This window comes from Colletotrichum aenigma (assembly GCF_013390185.1).
Source record: "Colletotrichum aenigma strain Cg56 chromosome Unknown KSG_Cg56_contig06, whole genome shotgun sequence".
NCBI classification, from domain to species: Eukaryota; Fungi; Ascomycota; class Sordariomycetes; order Glomerellales; family Glomerellaceae; genus Colletotrichum; species Colletotrichum aenigma.
Window position 1 is genome coordinate 3,904,995 of NW_023500912.1, and position 22,737 is coordinate 3,927,731.

Below are 22,737 nucleotides of genomic sequence, written 5' to 3' on the forward strand. Positions count from 1 at the left end.
GGTGTTCAATTAGATTTTCAGGCACCGGCCGGGCAAATTACGGACATCTTCGGCACACCGACAGCCGTGAGAGTAACCCATCGAGTTATCCGGTATATCGGCTGTGCTGATCCACTGGGGAAGTCTGAAACTGGGCACCCCGGTGAGCAAAATTGTCCGGGAGAATGTTAACGACATGACGCAGAAGCCACGGCCAAGAGATTACGTACAGTAAGGGTCATCGTGAGGGCTTGAACCTCCGTTCACGTACACTCGGCGGGAATTGTGAGGCACAACGTGACGGCCTTCACCTCTGTTGACGTACGCGCGGTGGGCCTACTTCTATCGCTAGTTCCTTGGCCTTACTATGGAGTGAACACAGTTTGAAGTCGCTGACTCATAATTCAAGAATCATTCGTGCAATTATTTTGAAACTAATGAATGTTATTTGCAGTCCGAATCATGAACTTCTGATGCCATTGCAGCTGAAACTGGCGGTTCACGAGTCAATGATATAGATCTTGTGGCCGGATTCTATTAGAGACAGACCTCTTATGTAAAAGTGTCATGACGACGGTGGCTTATCTAGGTAGATGTGGATGATAAACCCTGAAAGTTGAGTGCAAAGCTCGAGACCGCCTAATCTTCCTTTGTCTGCGCGGCTAGATTTCCTATGCACTTGATTCCTCCTATCGAAAGTAATAGTATTCATAGCGATGATAAGGACGGGGATGATTATAAGGACGACTATAACAATAATAACAACAACAATGGAAGCGACGACGACGATAATAACGACGATGACGACGACAACGACGACGACAACGACGACGACAACGACGACGACAACGACGACGATAGTAAAGTGATTAGATTATAGTCACAGGAATGTAGTCGCTCTAGCACAGGAAAAATAGGCGGTCGCCAAAGCTCCGGCCCAGTGGCTCCAGCGGAGTAGTCGCCACTTTGGATCATGGGACACTTTGAGTTGGTACTTCCGAGGCCGAACGACAGCAGTATGCCATGATTTAATAGCCTTATATCATAATACAATCTGATAGCCTATTTCCCTCTTTATATCCTTCCTCCCTGGAGGAAAGCCTTGGGAATATCGAATTATCTACTTCGTAAGAACTCCGCGATTCCCTTCCCCAACCCATCGATTCTATCTGAAGAGGCGATGCCGCCGTTCAGGTTATCCAAAATGCGGCTTAACGTCTATCAGCTCTTTGTTGATATTAATGATGAAGAATTACTCACAAGTGCACGGCGTTGATGCCGGGGAACTCGACACGTTCCACGCGCCTGTTAGGATTGATCTTATACCAATCATCACCGAGCAGCTGTTTCAATCGCGACACGGTCAACAATGACCGCAGCCACGCATATTCATCTTCATATCGGACGAAGAAACCGATGTTAGAGTTGTCGGCCTTGTCGCCAGACCGAGCATGGACGATGCTACCCAAGGGAACAAACTCGGTCGGACCCAGAGATGTCAGGTCGACGGGTTCGGCGGTGTCGGCTGATGGCCGGACAACCTTGTAATCGGCCGTTTCTTTCGGTGATGGGACTGGTATCAACTCTCCGGTCCCCAACAGAACACGATGGTCGATGGCCGACTGCGGTATCAGCGCAGGGAACATCTCCATGAACGGTTTCGGATCCATCGTCCGGAAGTCGAGAGACATATGGTACCCCGGATAGCTTTGCATCCTCACAGCGTAAATGGGAATTTTGAACTTCACCGCTGCGATGTCATCCTTTGTCCTGGCTTGCGCAAACACCCGAAGCTGAACTGTCCCCGCCTGCTGTGAGCTGGGATTCTGCACCTGAGTACCGTACTGCTCCATGCTTAGTCGGCTGAAGTTACTGCCTTTGAACATGTGGGTCAGCTGATTCTTCATCATGGACACCTTCTCATCAACATCCAAACCGTTGATGTAGAAGGTGGCCTCAGCTTGATAACCTCCCTCCGCCGCGAACATTACTTTCGTCGTTGGTGGAGGCGGCAGGCCCTTCGCACCCCAAACCCGTACTCTATCTTCCCCAAAGCCTGTCTGCTCCTCAACTTGAACCCCAGAGAGATCTCCTACCACATCCGGGTTGAGATAGAGATGCCCCTGGAGCTCATAGAGCAACTGCGCCGTTACTGTGTGCTTGGTGACATGGCCGCCGCCTTCGGCAGTCCTGCTTATGACGCATTCGCCGTCTCGACTGATCTCCGCAATGGGGAACGCCAAGTCTACGAGCTCAGGAAGGAACTCCTTGAAGCCGGAGAAGTTCGCGCCCACGACGTACGGTCCGCACTCAATCAGATGTGCGGCCAGCAGTGCGCCGGCAAGCTCTTGGTACTGATCTTCTCGCCAACCGTAGTACCACGCAGCAGCACTCATCACCGGCGACGCGTCCGTACACCTTCCAGCAACGACGATGCGCGCGCCAGCTCTTAGTGCCTCGACGATTCCCCAGCAGCCAATGTAAGCATTGCCGCACCAGGGCTTGAGCCCCCAGTCGTCGAGGGTGATCTCGGGGTGGTCGAGATGAGGAAACCTCAAGTCTTGGCTGGTGTCTTCGAGAAGACCAGACACATCATCGCCGAGAACCGCCGCGACAACACTCTCGGGGTACCCTTTCCTCCTGCACAGCACCTTAATTTTCTCGAAGAGCGCCGTGGTGTTCAACGCGCCAGCGTTTGTCACCACTCTTATGTCCTTCGTCATTATATCATCGATGCATGCCTCGAGCTGCTCGTAGAAGCCGTTTTCGTATCCGAGGTTCGGGTCGACGTCGCGTTTGGTGATGGCGTTCCAGGCGATGTTCATCTCCGACAGCCAGTCGCCGGTGATGACCTGGACATTCCCAGAGCGCACCATGCGCGCCATCGCGTGAGGGTGGTCTCCTGTTGCGCCGGATACATTTCCGATACGGATTGGAGGTTTCTCGATCATGGTGTATACGAAGATGTGGATAAGAACACGACGTAGGGAGAACAACAAATGGGTGAAGCTCGACGGCTGAAACAGCATCAATGGTGCTTTGATATGTGTTCCTTCAATACTGCAACATAGTATCAACTACGTATATCTTCGGATCTTCGTACAGACGACAAGGAAGATTAAGGGACCAAAGTCCACTTCACCACTCTCACATGCGGCCGATTGCGGACTGAAGACCGAGCCAAGCAATGCACAAGCGCCATCGGACAGGTTTCGATTGCTAAGTGCTTGGGAATGCCCTAAGATGCGGCTCATGAGCTGCATATCCGGGGCATTTGCCGCGAGACCTTGCATCAGTCTAATCCTTTTCATCAGCCTCCAAACACCCAAATTTCTACACAAAGCGGCGTGAGACGCCGAGACAGCGGCGCGGCCCCGAGGCCGAAAACTACTCCACAATTGTCTCTTCCAGCCCCCCAACATTTTGCCATTCAGCAACCGGCAAATGCACCAAGCATGCCTTTCCATTGCAACATGATTGGGCCGGTCACGGAGCCGCGGATAAGGAATTGCGCCTCTGGTCCACCTCCAGTGTCCCGATCCACCGGATCTGCGGGGGATGAGGGGGCAAGTTGGGGGAACGGCGCCTAGGCAGTGATCCTCTGGCGCGTTGGAGGGAGGTGACCGCTCCTTGATTCTGTGCCTCCTTTTCGGCCTTCGGCGCCGCAGGCCGAGGCAACGGCTTATCGACTTCCCAACACCAGTCTACCGTCACTTTGGTGCGAGATTCCCCACCGAGTGCATGCGTGTGTTGCATTCATCTCAACACAGATATCTCGAGCCAAGAATGCCAAATCCGGGGTTGTTTGCGGGGAAGAGCTCACCGGTGCTTGGAGATCAAATACAGGCGCTCTCCTTCGTCGGCTTTGGGATGCGGCGTTGTCTTATCATCTGTAGCTCTTGAGCTTTTGGTCCCAACTAAGAAGTCGTTACTGACAAAGCCTGCGACGAAGATGGCGAACTCTACAGACCCGCGGCCAGAGAGCCATGTCGAGCAGCCGGTCGCTGACATTGAGAAGCGACAAGTTCTGCACCAGGAGCACTCTCATGTCGCAGACAATGACAAGACAGTTGCACCGGCAGTTGATTACTCTGGAGCCACGGCAAAGACGGATCCGGAAGAGATCAAGCTCGTCAAGAAATTGGATCTCTGGGTTATGGTTAGTCAACACACCATAACACGCCTCAATTTGTCATCTAACAGAAGCACAGCCGACTCTTTGGTTGATGTATTGGCTCAAGTAGGTCAACCTCTACCAGACTTGTTTTCCCCCGCTAACCGCTAAGCTACCTTGACCGTAATGCAATCGCCCTTGCTTGCCTCAACGGCCTCGAAAAGCAACTCGGTCTTTCAAGCGTTCAGTACTCAACATCCGTCTCTATCCTGTTCGTCGGCTACATCCTCGGCCAGATTCCCAGCAATTTGGTTCTTACGCGCGTTCGCCCATCCTGGTACATGGGCGGCTTCATGATGGCTTGGGCCGTTGTAAGCGCTCTAACAGCCGCTGTCCACGATTATAAGGGTCTTGTCCTGACGCGATTCTTTCTTGGGGTTGTAGAGGCTCCATACTACCCAGGAGCTTTATATATTCTGTCTATCTTCTACACGCGGAAAGAGCTGGCAACTCGAATCAGTGTGCTCTATTCGGGGAATATTTTGGCAACGGCCTTCGCTGGCCTGATTGCAGCAGGGGTGTTCAACGGCATGGATGGCACCGCCGGGCTTGCGGGCTGGCGCTGGCTTTTCATCCTCCAAGGCGCAGTCACGTTCGCGATCGCGATGGTGGCGTGCTTCACTCTTCCCGATGAGCCCCTCACGACCCGCTGGCTGACCCCTGAACAACAGCAACTTGCCCACGACAGAATCGCGCGGGATACTTTGGGTGTGCGTCTGCAGAGCAGCACCTGGGGTGGCCTCAAAGAAGCCTTCGTGGATCCCAAGGTGTGGGTGTTCATCTGCATGCAGCACATGCACCTCGCCACGAACGGCTTCAAGAACTTCTTCCCCACCATCGTCGAGACGCTCAATTTCAACACCACGATTACCCTTGTTCTTACGTGCCCACCTTACCTCATTGCTGGAGTCCTGTCTATTGTCTGGGCTTGGAGCTCAGGGAAGCACAACGAGCGCACCTGGCATATCACCATCTCCAAGGCCGTTGCACTATTTGGCTTTGTCTTGGCCTGTGCCACGATGAACACTGGAGCACGCTACTTCGCGATGGTGGTCTTCACAGTAGGCACGTACGGAGTGAACAGCATCTTACTGGGTTGGGTTGGTAGCACGTGCGGGCAGACGAAGGAGAAGAAGGCTTCGGCGCTAGCCATTGTTAACACGAGCGCAAGCATCAGCTTCATCTGGACTCCGGTAAGCATTGTCTCTGGTAATGAATAGAAGATGCCGTCCACTGACATCATGACTTTAGTACTTGTGGCCAACATCCGACGCCCCGAGATACGTCATTCCGATGGCCAGCAGTGCCGCCTTTTGTGTAGCTTGCGTTGCTGGAGCATGGCTCATGAAGTGGATGCTCGTAAGGGAGAACAGGAAGATTCGGGCCACTGACCAGGAGGCGAGGCTGTTTTATGCTTATTGATACTGAGGCAAGGGGCGGTATGTGTTGAGAAAATCAACCGTTCGATGGTGGTTGGGGTATAGATGTCAAATAGCAGTGAATAACAACCCGGCTATGATTTAAATCTGAATTGGAAGTGAGAGACGTTGCCTTTTCCACGTCTTTTGTCTATAGCGTTCATGATACTCAGTCCAAACTCCTCAAAACAAATCCCAATCCATAGTACCGCTTTTCTCTACCCAGAAGTTGAGTTGCTCTATTTCGTAGTTGCTGGATCATAATGAGACCAAAAGCTTAATACGGGTCTTGTCAAAAAAGCAGCCAGCCGTTGCCATTGTCACAGGAGCGGCAATAGAGGCGTAACCCGTTACTGCACCCTACTGAGGGATTCCAAGAACCTTGGGCCATTTGGAGTAATCCACTGGCCTGTTGGAGGGGAGGTCCTTCCAGTTGGCCTTGCAGGTAACTTTCAAGTCCATACCCTTGCCAGAGAGCAGGTATGTTGGGATCAGAAGCTGCTTAGTCGGCTCGTAGTTTCCGATTTGCGAAAGGCGCAAGACATTATCAAAGTCGAAATTCTTGGCCTTCTTGGAGAATTCCTTTTCCGCCCATGTATATATCCCTTGGATGTTCCACCAGTATTGTTTGGGGATCCAGACTTTGGAAATCGAATCCACAGTTGACTTGCGCGCGGTAATGTGGCAGTACCTGCATATAACAATGTGGCCAGGTCGGTTTCTTGAGGATATGAGGGTAGAAGGACGATTTATGGGGGTCTACTTACCAGTCTCCTGGGTTGCCCTTCCACTCGGCCGGGCCAGGTGTGGTGTAGACGCCGACGCCAATCTGGTTTCCTTGAGCCTTTGCAGGGTCGAAGGTGATTCTTCCCTTCGCGTTATACTGTTTGGCTTGCTCCTAGAGAGACAGTCAGTTGCTGAGTTAAACCCACTGATTGAGTCTCCGGCTTGAAAACATACCTTGCTAACAGTCCTGTAGCCCAGTGTAATACGTGCGGAAAACTGGCGAGGGTCCAGTGGTGCGGCAGCAACGCAGCTCGCAAGGACCATAACCCAGAAAAAAGTGAAGACTTTAGAGAGAACCATGATGATGGCTAAGAGGTCTGCGATCGACGATAGAGCTTGGAAGAAGATGAAATAATGTTTGATCAAGTACCACTAGCTGATGATGAATAAGACTTAAGGTAGAGTACCACAGAGCATTTGTCCTTGAATGTATAGGAATCATGAAGCACGCTATGGAAGTATTCGGTATTTTGTCGATAGTGCTACGTTACCGCCCAGAGGCTAAGTTCATGATGTCGTCGGATTCGGTATTAAACTCGCTACCGGGAAGGATTCCAGTAGACTACAGCGGATATAGCCGCGTTCACCTAAACACAAGCTGTTCTAAAGTTGGAAGACATCTGTGGGGTTGTTAATAAAGACTGGGCAGACAAAAACTCCGTAGCTGAGTCTTTGGTCACGAATGTTTCAGCGACATGCACCAAACAACAGTACCAGCACTTGGTTCTAGAACTATTTGATGTGGATAATCAAGAGAGACGCACGAGTCAAAGGGTCTCAAAAGCCGCGAGATGGGGTCAGGTTTGTGCCAAGAACACACAGACTTGGGTCGTTGCTAAATGGTGGGTCAGCCGGAGGGATGGTAGGCAGTGCGCTTCCAGGAGAATCGTTCGCGAAATCTCCGAACAACCCCAGGAGCGATCATGACATGAGGTTTTGGCACATAAATTTGAGCAGGATGTCACTTTCAGCACTTTATTTCAGGACAGCATAGACAGCATGGATATTTAACGAACACTTTTGCAGTTCGGGCGGATAGTGATTCACGGATGACGGCAGGAACGAGGAATATGGAAGAGATGAAAATAGTGACAATAAGAAAGATTGAATAATTACAGATTGAAACTGGAACTGCGGGATAATTCAACGAGGTTAGACCTACTCAAGGGCATACTTCGTCCGGTTACATAGAAGCATCTATCTTGTGACTAGAACTATCGAGAAAACGTTAAAAGTAACCTCCAATGCCTCAAATGAAAATGAGACAAAGTAAGCGGTAATGATTATCTTTCGTGGCGTGTTAGGTAGAGCTTTGCTATCCGAGCGGATACTTCTAGCTAACCGGGCGCGTACTAGATATATAATAACAAGGACGATCGACAAGAACAACAACGACGACGACCAAGACAACGACAATAGCAACGACGACGGCAACAGTAACAGTAATAACAGCGACCACAACGACAGCGACCACAACGACAGCGATGATACAGACAGTAATAATAACATCAATAATAATAGTTAAAATAATAGGGACAGAGAGAGGGATAGGAATAGTCACAATAGTAGTAAAAGTAAATTGAGATGAAATAAAATATTACATCTAGTATAGGTAGTTATTCGCTCGGATAGCAAGACTCGTGAGATATGGTGTTGAAGATTAATATAAGATTCATAAATTTGCAATCAACCTAGCTGAGACTCGTTCACCGAAACGCCAGACTTCATCTTTTGCACCATTCCTGCGATTACCTCTTCAAATTGAAGCATCCTTTTGTTGTGCACCAAGAGATTCCTTGGGCTCTGCAAAGCCTTGCATGTGGGGTAGGGTCTTCCAAAAGTCCTCCACGCTTGCCTCCTATTTCAGGTGTAATTTCGTCCGTCCAATACTGCTGGTACCAGATGATGTAGTTTCCTTCCAAGTAGACTCGATCGCCATGTCTTTTTAATAAATACTTGAAGCCGCAAAATTTGCATTTGCAATTACAAAAGCGAACAGCAGGATCAACTTCGTCGGTGTTCCAAAAGCTCTTCAGCAGCGAACCTCGAAGCACCTCTTCGAAGAATGTGACGTGTGGGCACAGTAGCGCCTCATACTTCTCCCCAACCCTGTCGAAGGTCTTTTTGAGAAAGCTAAGGGTGACGGGGACACCAGCGCGCAGCTTGAACATCGGCAAGCACCATTCCAACAAGAGGTAGCAGTGCGCTCGGTCCTTCATCATGCGAACGGCAGGTTGCTTGATGCCTTTGTCGTGGCCCATTATTTCCGCGAAGCAGTCGGTGCACTCCACGAATGGACGCTTGTCTTGTGCGCATTCTTTAGCGCTTGAAATGGTGCCAATATCGACCAATTTGTCGTGCATATCGGGCCAGTTGAAGGTCTTATGAGCGCAAAGTTGGAGTGGACCCGAATAGGAAGAGTATGAGCGCTCTCCACTTGTGCTGTAAGGATACGTCAGACGTTTAGTCTCATCACTGCTGTAGTGGAAACAGCAGTCCCATGGATCTTGACCATCCGCGCATTTTCTGCATTCTTGATTCCACAGAGCGTCCACGGGCGAGTCGTAACGATATCTCTGGTTCTTTGTCGAAATACACTCTGAACAGAGAAGACTGGCTATACGCTGCTTTCTAACCTCTTTGCGGAACGGATATTGCGCCATCAGTGTAACCCCTAGATACCTCACTGGTTCAAGTGACGTATTAAACTGTTTATGCCATAACGTGATGAAATCCGTTTCAAAGAACTTTCTTGTGATTGCGTCGAGTCGCGTCTGCGTTCGTGTGCTGACCGTTGCACAACTGCAGAATCTGTGCCTACAGTTTCTGTCGACAAGAGCAGGATACAGCATTATGTATCTTTTGTAACATTGACTTATCCAGTTATTGCTTTCCCGCTTGGAACAAAGTTTAGGATGATCTTCTTCGTTCTGAGGGTTACTGTAGAGATGGAAGCCTGCACACGCATTGGCGAGGCGGTAAGAGACTTGGCGAAAGAACCAAAAGTCAACAGCGTTCATGCAGTCAATGATCTCCAAGATCAGCTCGTCGGGTAGCGAATAGAGTCGTGAGTTTTGGTTCTGGTGCCTTCGGATCAGCCAACCTGGCAAGGCATCGTCGGATGCCTGTTCGAGAGTGGGAACTGCATCTCCGCGGTGCTCGTCATCTAGAAACTGCTGAGAACAAATCATTTTCTTACGTCCCTTATTCCTCTTGCCTTTCGATAAGTACGGCATTATGCTTGCCTGTGGATTGAAAATGGGGCTTATCAGATTGTTGTGCGAGTTTGGTTCTTGTTGTTTTTTCGTGTGTCGTGTTTGTGGGAGTATGGATCATGACGACTCACACACCGGCGAGCGAATTTAAATATTTCGCTTCAGGAATGAGTCAGTTGAACAGCTGTAATTTTCTATCAAGGACGAAGAGGTACATCGATCACTGTCCACGCTGTTCCACTGCTCAAATAAGATTTGTCTAAATTGAGGTCGGTCAATCAAGGTCTCGAGTTACACATCACTTCTATTACCTAGGTAGCTACCTAGATGGTAAGCGGTAATCCCACTCTGGCGCCGACGTCCGGAACAGTCTCTAAGGACGGAGGTCCGGGCTCTGAGGCGTCAGGAGGCCAATAATGTATCGACATTCAATCAAGCTGAGAGCCGGTCTGAATTGCCGCGACTCATTGCCGGTGCGGCCCCGCTGATTGAGTACGTCCCCATATTATTCATCGGCGACGGCGCCCAAGTCGGCTCCGACTCTTTGGTTCCGCCACCAATTCCGAACAAACCGAACGTGAGTCGGGTAAAGTGGGGGATAACGCAAGCTGTCTCTAAAGAGCTGAGAAAGATCTAATCAGATTTGCAATCATAAATCCGTGCGGCAGCCACCGCCGGTAGTGCGATTGCGACACACTGTCAACTCGCACTTGACCCACAGCGCAAGTCTCGTAATACGAGCCGAGCTCCGATTTCGTAGTGAAAGACAATCTGTTAAAGCTGAGGTGTCCTGCCACCGGGGCTTAACACTCAATTGTTCCAGCTGCCAAGACTCACATTTCTATCCCACGACTTCGGATATCTCAACTACTGCCCGACCAATCAAGATGCTGCAACCTTTGAAGAACGTTGTTGTCCTCGGAGGATCGTATGTCGGTCTTGTAGGTGTCTCTTTGTACTTATGCTGTTGCCTATAAAACAACTGCTAACAACTCGCCGTGCGTTAGGCCGCCGTGGGCGAGCTTGCCGCTGCTCTGCCAGCATCCCACCGCGTGAGTTAATTTCCCGAAAAACAACTTTGAAAAGAGTGACGACTGACTCGTAGCTGGCAGATCTTGCTGGTTGAACCGCACAGCCACTTTCATCATCTCTTTGCGTTCGTAAGTTGCCAGTATCTTTCACGGCGTCCTTATGATTCATGACTAACCCGTGGTTCAGCCTCGTTTCGCAGTCCTGCCAGACCATGAGCATAAAGCCTTCATTCCATACACAGCAGCTTTCTCAAAGTCATCCGACCCATCGCGGCATCAGGTGATTCAAGCCCGCGCCAAGTCTCTCCGCCCCAATTCCGTCATTTTGGATAGAGAATGGCAAGGTTCAGGAGAGATTCCGTTCGAATATTTGGTTGTCACAACAGGCACCAGATTGCCAAGCCCTGGAACCATGCCCGGCGATGACAAGCCATCATCGGTCGACACCTTGAGAGCGCATCAGCAGGCGGTTCAGAAGGCGTCTTCTGTCATTCTTATCGGAGGCGGCGCGGTGGGCGTCCAGATGGCTACGGATCTTAAGGAAATCTACCCCGAAAAGGAGGTGACTCTTGTGCATTCACGAGAGCATCTCATGCCTCTTTACCACACCAAGTTGGACGAGATTATCAAGACTCGATTCGAGGAGTTGGGAATCAAGTATGCTCATAACCTAAGTATCCCCCCGATCTCAGCAGCCATTAATGTTTTACTTCAGGTTGATTACCGGCTCCCGCGCTGTGATCCCACCTGGCGGTCTTGCCTCCCAGACTTCAGTCAAGCTGCAAGATGGTCGCGAGCTCTCAGCGGATCTCATCATCCCCGCAACGGGGCAAACACCCAACAACCAGTTTCTCCAGGATCTCAAGCAAACCGGCGATGCCCCTCTCGTGAACCCGGTAAACGGCTTCATCAAAGTACGACCGACTCTTCAGTTCCAAGATGCTGCATACTCTCACATGTTTGCTGCTGGTGATATTGCCGACTCTGGTGCGCACAAGGCTGCCCGACCTGGTGCCGGGCAAGCGAAGGTGGTCGCTCAGAACATTCTGGCTATGATCAACGGCCAAGAGCCGACGGACCACATTGTAGTTACTCCTCCGGCAATCCATCTGTCATTGGGATTGGTAAGACCACACAACCGGGTAACTGTTGGAAAGAAGTCACGCTGACCGAGGCCTCCTCTTTCCCCCGACATAGAAAAAGAACTTTGTGTTCAGAAACCCCGATGTTGCAGCAGGACAGACTGAGCCAGCAGTCGTGCCGCGGGAAGAGTAAGTCACCACCATTCCATGGGCAAACATTACCGTGTACTGACTTTTCTATCAGGGGAACAGCAGACATGAACATTGAGGGTGTGTGGGAGCGAAGAGGTGTCCGTGTCACCGACCCCAGAGAGTACCACCTGTAATAATAGAAAGAGTTGAGGCCACTCACTGTTGTAAGTACCTGTAGAGAAAGACGGCGAGATGTTCCGATGCATAATGCACCGGTCGTTAGATAGACTTAGAGGTCGATCAAGCAGTTGTCGCCAACCAGTATATGTTGACCAAAGGGGAAAGACCAATGAAATAAAAGAGAAATAGTGTTCCAGAGGTGTTTTCTAGCGAAGCCGGTGACACAGACAGGGGGGATTTGTTCAACACACCCACTGTTCCGGGAACGGTTCCGACAAGTATCGGAATGACGCCCCAAGCCCAGACCTGGTCGATATTCAGGCTGAGACTGCTGGCCAGCATCGTGAATGCCCTCAAGGTATCTAATTCTCCTGTGCATTGCCAAGAATCAGACAAGCGGCAAATCAGACCAATTTGGGCTGGCATAGCCTGTTGAGTATGCAAATTCTGCCTTGTTGGACCGTTGCTGCGCTTAGCCCCGCCATCGGTACCCGCCACATGGCTCTCAGTACGGCAATCAATGCCCTGTTTAGCAATTGAAGGCTGGCGCTCACAAGATTACCCTGTCATCGGGCGTCGCTGTGCCGCTGACCAACTGCTCGGCTGACAATGGAACTTTCAACATGCTGTGTTGCGAAGGACTGTGAACACACCGTTCAGATCGAAAGTCAGGCTTCTGTAGTTGACAGTAATGCATGCACACACCGGCATTGATACAAGCGAGAAAACCAAACGGATGCAGCTGTGTGTGGTGATAGATTTACGAGTTGCGGAAAGGCAGTGGTGCGGATTGGTGTGGCTGGGTCATGCAACTGAGCCAACACCGAGCTAGGGTTGCGCAAGATCCATCTCCAGGGAACCAACAGCGAAACGCGAAATCAGCAGGGGACCTCCGCCTGTGCCGCAGACGATCTAGTGGACACTGGGTCTTTAGGCAACGAGAATGAACTGATAAAGACCCTTCAATTGCATCTGATCCGCGCAAACATCAAATAGTTTGCCTAAGAAACTCCCAATCAATTTCAAGGACTCAGTGACCACAATGTCAATATCTCTCATTGTCATTTCCACGCTGCTACAGCTTTCTAGTGGCTGTGGTCTGCTCGATGGCCGAAAGGACTACGCCAACCGAACCTATGGACAGACATGCGTTGAGGCAGCCGGGGACGACAAGGAATCTCTGGCAGTCTGCCTTCTGCAGAGGAATTCGATCGACAAGATACTTGACTGTGGGGTACGAGACGATAAGAGCAATCATGCATCGGGCATGTTGGATGCGAAGGAAATTCTGGAGACTGTCGCTGGGACATCCAAGTGCGAGGAGAGTTGCGAGCTTTCGTCGGTGTTGCAGCGATGTCCACAGACAGATCGGGAGGCGTTTTTGGGCTGCCTTTGCTGCAATCTCGTGAAGCCTGAGCAAGTTCAGTGTCTTCATCGTTGCACGTCAGAATACCCCCGCGTGTTCATCAATTCAGAATCTTCGAGAGAGCCAAAAACACCTATTCACTTGTGAAGCCAAGTGTTCTTATTGGAGTCAAGTAGGTATTCTCGTAACGTTGCAACAGGATTCTACACTGATACGTTTTATAGCCCAAAGAATTGAGAAGAGGTGTCGAAGAAAGCGAGGAATCACCTCAATGCTTGTTCACAGTTATCGACGGCCACCCCCACTCCACCGGCGGGCTTTACTGCCCATTGCCATCGAGAGAGGAACTCACAGACGGCCTTATTCTCGGCAGAGCTTTGGGTGGCTTGAGAAGACCAAGCAGACCTGATATCGATATACCTCACAATCTGGGTCGGCCTTACGACGGACAAAGGGGAGCTGGTCAAAGAGGTGGAGGACAGAGAGCCGATCGGAGTCGAGACTTTCACGCAACATCAATACAAGGGGCTTCGCAAACAAGATCAGCGGCAGAAGCTACATCTAGCTCTGAATCTGGGGAGGATCCTGAGGTTGATGATGGATCAGAACCGACAAAGTCTGCTGAACAGAGTTTCCAGGCGCTTACACGTACCACTAAGTCTGCTGCCATGACGACGTTAGCAACGACCCCCGATGGTGTGCCGACTAGCACGACCACGTCGCTAAGTAACTCTGCTGCGATGAAAACTGTCTCCTGGTCGGCGACAGTGCTTATTTTGGTGTTGATACAACTCACGAGGTGATTCGGAGAATACAGGCCATATTCAAGATAGTAATAATGTGAAAAGGGTGAAGACGGCGGCTACAAAGCCAGTTTCAGCTTTTTGACGTCGTAAATATTACACCAAAAAGAGTTTCCATTTCAAGCCTCCTTCAAAGAAGAACCTGGCTAGCCTGGCAGTGTTAGTTAGCTGCCTTACCCAGGCATGATCGTGGTACATCCAATACTTCTTCTATGAGGACAACAGCAGCATGGAAACCAATAGGGGTAGTGATAATTAAAACGACGAGGAAGATGACGACGACGACGACGACGACAAAGATAGCAACGACAACACCAATAACGAGGACGAAAGTGAGTACGCAGGAGACAAAGTCGCTTTAAGAGGATATACGTGTGTGTAGACACTGCCTGGATAGCCAACTGACACTGCTAGGCTAACGAAACTCTTAAGGAATGCGACGGATGCCTGCTAAATTGCAAGCCAGCGATTCTGAGGTTTCCTGCCATTCACATGATGTCTTCTGTGTTTTGCCGCCTATCCTCCTTGTCTTCATTTTGGGTGTTGCCCTCAAATATCTCCCCGGCAGTGTCTTCGTGGTGTTCACTCCCAGAACCACAGTCAGAATCGTAGCTTCGGAGGCTAGGACTTTCATCCAACTTGACATCCAGCGACAAGTGTCCGGAATCTGACGCGAAAAGACAGAGTGGCTTAATGTCAGGTCATTCAGCGCAGATTCGGCCTGCGCCCATCTCTCTGATTCTGGCAATTCGAGCTTTTCAAACCAGATATGCATCCGCCATGGAAGCATTGGCGCGCTTGAAGCGCGCTTGGATCCGCTGGTTCTGAGAGGTAGCCTGCCATCAATTAATATACGAAAACCAACAGTTTTCTAGTAGTCTTTCTACGCCAGTCGTGCAAGAACTGCCCAGTAGCCTTGCTAACGTTGCCAGGGCCCTGAGCGTGGTTTCGGCATCACCAGCGGCGTTGCCCTCCAAGCCGGCGTAGGCCACCTGTAATCCCTCTGGCAGTCCTCTCTGCTCTTGCAGCCCTCTCTGCTCTTGCAGTCCTCTCTGCTTTCAATGTTGGAAATCTACTCTTCGAAGGGAGAGGGACCGGGGACGGGCGCGCGTCAATCATGCGGCTGGGGACCGGCGCCGCGGGGGCGGCTTTGTAGGCAGACGAGAAGCCTCTGGCAACTTATACATTCCGAAGCAGAGCGTAGGCGTCGGAGAGCCTGTTGCGGAACGCGATGCCGGCGCCTCGGGGGCAATTCTGATCCTAAACGTAGGGAAGTTGACGGATAGAAGGGTCGGAAAGGACGGGATTTTCGAGGCAGAGGATGGCAATCGAGGAGTCTACCAACCGCGAAATGTGTACAGCGTGCTGTGCGAGATAGTCGCTGTTGGGGGCGTAAGTAGGCATTTGACGCAGAGAGAGTATCGAGCAGAAACAGTTGCAGTTGTGAGAGGCGCAGGGTAGGCTCCTCGTCGTGAAAGCGTCCGGACGTGGAAAGTAGCTGTCTGCATGAAAAGTTGAAAGGAGCTGGCTCTTGCCACGTTTGCTCACTATTTATCGAATGGAGACGTCGGCCCGCGCAACGACTCGAGGCCTCCAGGTGAGGTATTGATGGCCGGGGGGTGTCACGTAGATTCAAGAGTCCGTAACGCCTGTTGGTCTGATGCAAGGCGTAGAGCGTAGCGCGGAAGTCGGGCTTTTTGAGGCAGGGAGGTGGAAGACGAGGTGCGCGACGCCTCCCCAAGTGAGAGGCTGAAGATGTCGTTGGCGCGAGGCGTTGAGGATCGATTATTCGGGGCGCATACTGCTAGGCGCAAATATTCAGAGGATTGCGTGATGGACGCTGTTACGGATGGGTCGGGTTGACGCTTCTTGGGATTCGGGAAAGGCGCGTCCAACTCCTTCAGACGGTTCCGCGAGGGTGAGATGCCCTCTAGAAGGTGGCAGAGATAGCTGAGGTGGCTTTACGTACGCCGAACGCTTGCGTAATTAGTGGTCTGTGACGTCCAGACAAAACTCAACGAACTCAGGCAACGAGAGTAGGAGAGAAGTTGACGAGACTATTTATTCAACTAGCTATGATCTATGAAGGGGTTGGCATGTCATTTAGGCTCCTTGCCACGAGGGCGCAATTCCGTGACCTTGAATTCCATCTCGATTGTGTTGTATCGATAACAGGGTAGCTTTGAAACGCGGCGACGCAGTGGAAATCGCTTTCCTTCGATGAGTTTGCAGACGATGAGCTCGCAGGCGATGAGCTCGCAGACGATGAGCTCGCAGACAACTTGTTGCATTGCCGCTTGGTGAGAACACCCATCGTTCGGACTCCCTCAGGGTCGAATGCTTGTGCCATGGTGGTTTTGAGTGGCGATGTCCACATTGTAGGGAACTACAGCGAGGATAGTGTGCGGACTCCCTCAGGGTCGAATGCTTGCGCCATGGTGACGATCTCTTGGGTGGCGATGTCGACATTGCAGGGAACCACAGCGAGGATGATGGTTCTTGGGCTTTTCATGTAGCTCTGGAAGGCATGGTCCCATACGGCGAGGGTGGTGGTTCTCGGGCTGTTCATGTAGCTCTGGGCTATGCTTTTGACCAATGTTATGTCCTCGTCCGTGGTCCACCCAGATGTCGCCGTTCTGAAGATGCTAGGCACAGAAGATGCCAGGCACATCAAACACGATGAGATGGTTGTCGTCTGTGGTCCACCCGGACGTCGCCGTTCTGAAGATGCCAGGCACATCAATCACGGTGAGATGGTTATGCCCAAGAGGGGACTAGGTCGTGTGCGCAAAAGTCTGCACACTTCATCCTGGTTGTGGGGGAAACGTCGATACAGCTTGGGCGTTGAGGAGTTTGGCTCTCGTGGGAAAGTGTGGCGACAACATGTGATACGCGTTGAAATCGACCACGCGACTGTTCCTCGTCGATTGAGCTCAGTAATTTGGTAGGGCTGTCGTCTCGATAATTGTGGAAAGGTGATGGACCTAAGAAAAATAAGAGTCAGCAACAGCATGTGGTTGAAATCTCAGTAGTATCGCCTACCTGTCTGTGCACCTGTCCGAGAAGGCTTCAGTATTGCGAGTTGAGCGCTGCGTACTTGCTGGCTCGCGGTGGATGTCATGATGCGATCGAGCTGCGCTGGTTGTTGTCATGCTGGATGCGTGCCCGCACTCGTGTTTTCGTGGTGGATGCCTTGATGTGTGATTGTGATCAAGTCCAGTCGCCTGTCCCAGTCTCCCATGTTTTCCTCCGTCTTGCCTCAGACATGCCCCTCCCCAACATACCCATGCGGCGCCTCAAGGACTCCCAATCAACCCCGTTCCCGCCTCAATTCTTTCCCAGCAGCTGGTCCCCGACTCCCTCATCTACCCATTGCTCCCTGTCGCCTTCTCCAACCCATACCCGATGCTTTTGTGTATCCTTCTCTCCATGGCATCTTCCTCCCTCCCGGACCATCGCGGATCCTACTGTCCTTTGCTTCCTGTCCTTCCTGTTGGATCTATTGTTTCCTTCCCGCACTCTTCTTCTTTTTTTTGTTCCCGCGAGTTGTAAGAGCCCAAACAACCCTCTCCAAACAGATCTCGCCATCAATGTCTGCGTAGACACAACTCCAAATGTTGCTCCTTCTTGCCAATGCAGACCTTGCCAAGTCAATCTTCCTCATCTTCATGCGTAGAATCAAACTTGAGTCGTATCTGTTCAACAGCAATCCTGTAGCCACATACGTTGGATAGGCTGGGCGATGCGATGTGTCTGTAGTCCTGAGATGTCAGCAATGTTGTTCTGGGAAGAGAAAGGCAACACTCGGCAACTCACTGTATCCCTCGCTGTGCAAGCGTAGTAACCGATGTCTTCCGGCCACCATAGTCAAGTGTGCGATCCATGGAGCCGATTGGGTGAAAGATCCAAATGCGCTGAGTTTCTGGGTAAACAACGATGAAAGTAGTAGCTCCGTCCACAGCGTTGTAATGAAGATGAGCAGGCATATCTGAGCAGGGTTGCTGTCGACAAACTGTCTCGAGAAGAGGAGATGCGGAGGTAGAGCCGAACTGAGATGCCGTCGATAGACTCGGAAACGTGGAGGTAGAGCCGAGCAGAAATGCCATCGATAGACAGACAGACGTGGAGGTAGAGCCGAGCAGAGATGCCATCGATAGATTATCTAAAGGAGGGCGAATTTGAGGTAGAGCGGAGCTGAGGCGGGAAAGGTAGAGAGATCATGTGTGAGGCGCTCAGCTTATCGGCTTCTAGGCTTCTATTGGTCGCGGGGCTTCTGCTGATCGCTCGCTAGGCTTCTGCCGGTCGAATAGCTTCTGTCGATCGGCATCTCCAGCCAAAACTAAAGGCGTCTCCAGCCAAGAATGAAGGCATCTCCAGCCAAGAATGAAGGCATCTCCAACCAAGACTGAAGGCATCTCCAGCCAAGGCTGGAGGCATACTTCGTGTTGCGAAGGGCAATGCCCGGTATTCGCCGAGCATTGACGCAGGCATCAGTCAACCTTCAGAAGATTGACCGAATGAGCATCACCCACAATGAATCTCGTGCTTTACTGCGATTGTCACGCGTGATTGAAAATGACACGCGGATCGAAAATTTCTTTGCGTTTCTGATCTAGCATTCTTTCGCTGAAAGTTCCCAGGTGACACCACGGGGAGGTACAGAGTCCGACTTCGTCACCCATAAGTATATAGGTCCAAAGTCAAATCAAACAAATACATGATAGCCCGAAGGTAAAGCATTAACCTAGGAGAAAAATTCAAAGGTCGAGGATTTTTGATGTTCAGTTGGTTAGACTTTGTGTATGTGAGTTAGAATCCACTCTATCGTCTCTGTCGTCTGTTATCTCTATCGTCTCTGTCGTCTGTTATCTCTGTCGTCTCTGTCGTCTCTGTCGTCTCTGTCGTCTCTGTCGTCTCTGTCGTCTCTGTCGTCTCTGTCGTCTCTGTTGTCTCTGTCGTCTCTATCGTCTCTATTATCTCTATTATCTCTATTATCTCTATTATCTCTATTATCTCTATTATCTCTATTATCTCTATTATCTCTATTATCTCTATTATCCCTATTATCCCTATTGCTCTTTATTCCTATTATTGCTGTCGCTATCGTTGTTGTTAATGTTGTTGTTTAATGTTATTGATGTCGTTGTCGTCTTCGTCGTCTTTGTCGTCTTCGTCGTCTTCGTCGTCTTCGTCGTCTTCGTCGTCTTCGTCGTCTTCGTCGTTGTCGTCCCTATGGTGGTCGATATTTACTACCCGACCGAATAGCAAGACCCCTTTCGGTAATGTAGCCGTTTAAGCTCACACGCACACCCGACGCAGCCAACCCGCCTCATTTCAACAACTTCCCCACACGAAGTCAGCCAAGCCCCGAGAGCGGCATTATGAAATACCGTGGGATTTATGGGGTGGCAACAAGACCTGCAAGCCTGTGGCGTAGCATCTGACAAACCCTCAGCTAGCCAAGGAATTTTCTTTCATGCGCAGAGTCAGCACGATCAGTTGTCAGATAACGAAAGAATGGTCAAATTAAATGCAACGTATGGATTTAGGGTATACAGCATGGTATATTGGCATGTTATATAGGTAGAGAGGGGTTGGCTTGAAGAGGGCCGCACGTAACAGCCGCCGCAACGGTCTCGAGCGCTTACACTCCTCAGCCATGCAAAAGTAGACAGCACGTCTCCAAAATCTCCGTGTCCTTGTGACATTAAAGGGATATCCAACAGCAAAGAGAAACCATCAACACAACTCGCTCGCTCGCTTAGACATTTTGACCACCGTGGTAAGAGGTGTCTCAGATTTAGACGTTCTGGACGTTGACGACGTCGCCGTAGCGGTCGACGGCAACCTCCTTCTTCTGGGTGGACTCCTTGACGGGGTTCTTGGCGGCGAAGATGTGGTCGAGTTCCTCAAGCTGTCGGCGTCATTAGTATCTTTGATGTGAGAACAATATATTTGTTTGGGAAGCTTACAGTGCGCCCTTTGGTCTCTGGAATAAACATCCAGATTGTTATAGTCTGAACAGCATCCCAAATTGTGAAGATAATGTAAGTCTTCCAGGCAATCTTCTCCATGGACACGGGCCAGGCGAACTGGTTGAGCAGACCGGCAGCGTTGACAGCCAAGTTGGAGAAAGCCATACCCTTGGCACGCATCTCGAAGGAGAGAACTTCGACGGGGTAGAGGGCCTGGAGGGGAGTAATACCGACGGAGTAGACGGAACCGAAGAGGAAAATCATAGCCAAGCAGGCCTGTGAAGCAGCCGCGTTGTGGAACTCGGATTCACCATCAGCGTTGATGGTCTCGGACTGGTGAAGAATGCCGGAGGCGATGGTCATGCCGAGCCAGACGACAGTACAGGCGGAGAAAGAGAAGAGAAGGAGCGGGCGACGTCCAACCTTGTCGACAAACATAGCACCGAAGATGGCGCAGGCGAATTGTTGACAGGAGTTGATGAGAGTGATGTTGGCCTGCTGGATGGGGTGCCTGTAGCCGGCGGTGTCGAGGACGGAACCGAGGAAGTAAGACAGAACAGCGTTTCCTAAAACAATAATCAGCTAAGCCTCTCATATGCTTGAGGAAACAACTTGCCAGCCCATTGACCGAAGATGGAAACGCACATGTTGCAGCAAAGACGGTAGACAGAGGCGCGGTTGCGGAAGAGAGCGCGGTAATCCCACCAGCGCTTATCGGCACCGTCCATATCGAGAAGCTCTTCATACTCGTGCAATTGCAGCTTTACCCAAGGGGAGTCGGGGTTGCCGTTGCCGTGGTACTTGGTGAGCACTGCGGTTGCTTGTTCCTTTTTGTTGTTGACGAACAACCATCGAGGGGACTCGGGCAACCACATGCAGAAAAGAACGATTAAACCAGAAAACAAGGCTTGAAGCCAGGTTATAAGGCGCCACGAAGCGTATTTTTATCCCGTTAGCTGAGTGTACAGAGCGATGAAGATGGTGTTGTGAAGTTGATCTTGAATCTGGGGCTGGGTTGGTGTTGTGATGGCCTCACTCTCCCCGGCCCCACCACGCACGGCCCCACTCCGCAGGCATTCAAAGAGGGAGACAATGGCAAGAAGGGGATGGACAAGAAAAGAATCGGAATAGATATTGGTACATACCTCCATGAATTTCAAGTGCACCTCGTGCAGTGCCGGAGGCAACAATGGCACCAGAGAACCAAAGGGTGTTGTACATGGCACCAACGACACCGCGGTAAGCGGGGTGGTTGATCTCAACGACGTACATGGGACCGGCCGAGGCAGCAATAGAAACACCGAAACCGAGAAGGAAACGGCCGCCCATGAATTGGCCGGTGCCGTTGGCAGTGGCCTGAATGCAGGTTCCGATAATGATGATGCTGGCTCCGATGAGCATACCGATGCGGCGACCCCAGGTGTCAAGGGCCGGGCCGACGAAGGGAAGAGCGACGACACCACCGATCTGATAGATGGAAGAGATGATACCGGCCCAGATACCGTCGTTCTTGGCTCCATAGCGCTCCTTGAAGGAGGGGTTTTGCAGCAAGTTGTTGATGAGAGAACCGTCGTATCCGTTCATGGTGGAACAGAAGAAACCAACGAGAGAGAAGGCGTAGATCAGGATCTGAGCCTTGGTCCAGGCACTGGGCGGCTCCTTGATCATGGCCTCGTTGAAGGCCTCGGAGCCGGTGACCACCTTGGTCTCGACTTCCTTCTGTAAAGTCAAGCACGTTAGCAAATGTCCACGTTTCCGCAGCAGCAATAGAGGCACGGCTTGCCTTGTCGGAGTCATGGTCGACATGGTGAGGTGAGATGTTGACGGAGTCAACCTTTTCGGCCATCTTTGGCTGTTGGTGGCAAGCCGCCGAGAACGTCCTCGTTGAAGTATTAGCACTCTGAGGAGAGCTGCAGTTGCCGACTACCACAGTCTGGACTGTGGGTTTGGATGCTGAGGTGGAGAGGGGATGAGGGTGAGGGTGAGGATGGGAAACTCAAGACGAACCAGCCAGGGATCGCGGGACAGGCTGAGGTTTTATGATTTTCGGCGTCTTGGTCCCTGGGAGACGGGATGAGGAGTAGGATTCCGATGGAGAGACGCGGTAGCTCGCAAGAACGAACCCCAACTTCCAATTGCCCATCCTTAGCTCGGCCGTTTCGAGCCTACCCTCCCATGCATGGGAGGGGGTGGGCAGGTGGAAGAACGGGCCACTCCCACATGGGACCGAAAGGGCGGCAGGCCTGCAATCCTTGGACTTTGCTTGTACTGGCTGGGCAGCAGATCGTTGGTTGCACCACCCTCGAACTGCTCACACCCCATGTTGGTACGGCCCCCCTGCTCTCTGCAATGTGCGGTGCTGATTGCCACTGGGCCCAGTCCATCAGCATCCGACAGATGGGCATAGTAGACAGCCGGTTATGTGTACGGTGTTGCCGGTTCTCGCCTACGACTGGAATCACGGACTTTCTTCAAGAATTTAGGTGTGGCCGTCTTGGAGCGTGACACTGCTTGGCAGGTACCAAGAGTCCCTCGTTGATGGCTTTGATGGCTGCGTCGCAATCAATGTGAATTAGATTGAGTGGGCATCGAAGCA

The 22,737-nt window shown here is 51.2% G+C and overlaps 6 protein-coding genes across 6 annotated transcripts; 3 read left to right on the plus strand and 3 right to left on the minus strand.

The window, feature by feature from the left end:
• Positions 1-1,235: 1,235 nt before the first annotated feature.
• CGCA056_v010051 (uncharacterized protein) lies at positions 1,236-2,864 on the minus strand (the record flags this gene model as incomplete). Its single annotated transcript, XM_037325298.1, has 1 exon — positions 1,236-2,864. The coding sequence occupies one exon, from the start codon at positions 2,862-2,864 to the stop codon at positions 1,236-1,238; it is 1,629 nt and encodes a 542-aa protein (XP_037177331.1).
• A 1,067-nt stretch (positions 2,865-3,931) lies between these two features.
• CGCA056_v010052 (putative transporter) lies at positions 3,932-5,575 on the plus strand (the record flags this gene model as incomplete). Its single annotated transcript, XM_037325299.1, has 4 exons — positions 3,932-4,138; positions 4,191-4,219; positions 4,266-5,346; positions 5,405-5,575. 4 exons carry the CDS (start codon positions 3,932-3,934, stop codon positions 5,573-5,575), a joined length of 1,488 nt encoding a protein of 495 aa, XP_037177334.1.
• A 356-nt stretch (positions 5,576-5,931) lies between these two features.
• CGCA056_v010053 (uncharacterized protein) lies at positions 5,932-6,657 on the minus strand (the record flags this gene model as incomplete). The annotated part of the gene is made up of 3 exons (XM_037325300.1): positions 5,932-6,262; positions 6,339-6,469; positions 6,532-6,657. The coding sequence occupies 3 exons, from the start codon at positions 6,655-6,657 to the stop codon at positions 5,932-5,934; spliced, it is 588 nt and encodes a 195-aa protein (XP_037177333.1).
• Positions 6,658-10,459: 3,802 nt separating this feature from the next.
• On the plus strand, positions 10,460-12,011 carry fer8-0 (Fe-regulated protein 8; the record flags this gene model as incomplete). Its single annotated transcript, XM_037325301.1, has 7 exons — positions 10,460-10,513; positions 10,580-10,624; positions 10,685-10,732; positions 10,791-11,260; positions 11,319-11,727; positions 11,801-11,874; positions 11,930-12,011. The coding sequence occupies 7 exons, from the start codon at positions 10,460-10,462 to the stop codon at positions 12,009-12,011; spliced, it is 1,182 nt and encodes a 393-aa protein (XP_037177336.1).
• A 1,028-nt stretch (positions 12,012-13,039) lies between these two features.
• CGCA056_v010055 (uncharacterized protein) lies at positions 13,040-15,164 on the plus strand (the record flags this gene model as incomplete). The annotated part of the gene is made up of 2 exons (XM_037325302.1): positions 13,040-13,231; positions 15,099-15,164. The coding sequence occupies 2 exons, from the start codon at positions 13,040-13,042 to the stop codon at positions 15,162-15,164; spliced, it is 258 nt and encodes an 85-aa protein (XP_037177335.1).
• A 4,802-nt stretch (positions 15,165-19,966) lies between these two features.
• CGCA056_v010056 (Lactose permease) lies at positions 19,967-21,947 on the minus strand (the record flags this gene model as incomplete). The annotated part of the gene is made up of 5 exons (XM_037325303.1): positions 19,967-20,080; positions 20,139-20,707; positions 20,770-20,952; positions 21,287-21,860; positions 21,918-21,947. 5 exons carry the CDS (start codon positions 21,945-21,947, stop codon positions 19,967-19,969), a joined length of 1,470 nt encoding a protein of 489 aa, XP_037177338.1.
• Between the last annotated feature and the right edge of the window lie 790 nt (positions 21,948-22,737).